The 1,058-nt window shown below is 64.2% G+C and overlaps 1 protein-coding gene across 1 annotated transcript in view; it reads right to left on the reverse strand.

Moving 5' to 3' along the window:
- Nucleotides 1–533: 533 nt before the first annotated feature.
- Nucleotides 534–1,058, reverse strand: part of TBX2 (T-box 2) — a 5,514-nt gene continuing 4,989 nt past the window's right edge. Inside the window, exons 4-5 of the mRNA XM_009324315.1 lie at nucleotides 848–1,055; nucleotides 534–617 (exon numbers count right to left, since the gene is read on the reverse strand). Coding sequence (XP_009322590.1) covers nucleotides 534–617; nucleotides 848–1,055 — 292 coding nt within the window. The remainder of the gene's footprint in view (nucleotides 618–847; nucleotides 1,056–1,058) is intronic.

The following is a 1,058-nucleotide window of genomic DNA, read 5'->3' on the forward strand; positions in this document are numbered from 1 at the left end:
GCTCCGCTGCATTCTCCCTCCTGCCTGCCCCCAAGACAGCGTTCCCCTGAGAAAGCTGAGGCAAAGCCAGACACCCTGGTGTAATCCTAAAAACAAAGCACGGGGATATCCCTGTGGGACGGGCTGAGGGAGGGGGTACAGCTGGGGAGCTCCATCTGCCCCGCACCAACCTGGGCTGGTGCCACCAGGCACAAACCCCTCTCCGGGACCTGCCCCGTCCCTGCCCCTGCGCCTCCCCGCACACTGCGTGTCCCCGTCTGTGCAGCATCACAGACCTTTAACCACATTAAAACACATTGTTAAGTACGATCGATAAATTAGGGGAATTCAAAGACATCTTTATGCATTTCATCATCGGGGCTGGCAAAGGCAACACACGCGCAGGCATTGCAGGAGCCGTTTCGGGGCTGGCAGGGAAACAGGGGGCTGCTGGATGGGGACAGCCAGGTCAGGCAGGGCCATGGCTCCTGACTCTGCCCCCGTCTATGGGGGAACCGTATCAGCTGCAAAAAAAATCAAGATTCCTCCTCAAATCAGCCCTGAGGCCAACCTTCAGAATGTCCCCCACGTCCTGCTCCACCAAGCAGCACACCAGGGGTCCAGGGGAGTGGCACCCCCTTGTCCCCATCGGCTGCAGGGGGCACGGGGGAGGCTGGGGGCACCAACAGCTCCTGACCTGCACTGGGGCCACCCCGCATGTCCCCACACTGGGGGTGATGCTGGCTGGGCCTGACCCGTGCCCCCGAAGTGCTCTGCTCATTCAGGGAGCTTTGGGGAAGGACACGGAGAGGAGGGCCCAGGGCCAGGACAACGGGGATGGGGACGCGGGGTGGGCGTGGGGGCTTACCTGAGAGGCCAGCATATGCTGGGAGAGGTGGAAAGGGAAGGGGGGGGCCGCCCCCGCCGCGCCTGGGGCAGACGAGAGGGCTCCGTTCTCCAGGCTGCCCCCACCGGTCACCGAGGCCAGCAAGTGTCCCATGCCCATGGCGGAGAAGGCGCCGGGGGCCATGGCGAACTGTCCCGGGTGGATGAAGAGGGGCTGCCCGGCGCCCAGGGGG

The sequence above is a fragment of the Pygoscelis adeliae genome, unplaced genomic scaffold (assembly GCF_000699105.1).
Source record: "Pygoscelis adeliae isolate BGI_AS28 unplaced genomic scaffold, ASM69910v1 Scaffold290, whole genome shotgun sequence".
Taxonomy (NCBI): Eukaryota; Metazoa; Chordata; class Aves; order Sphenisciformes; family Spheniscidae; genus Pygoscelis; species Pygoscelis adeliae.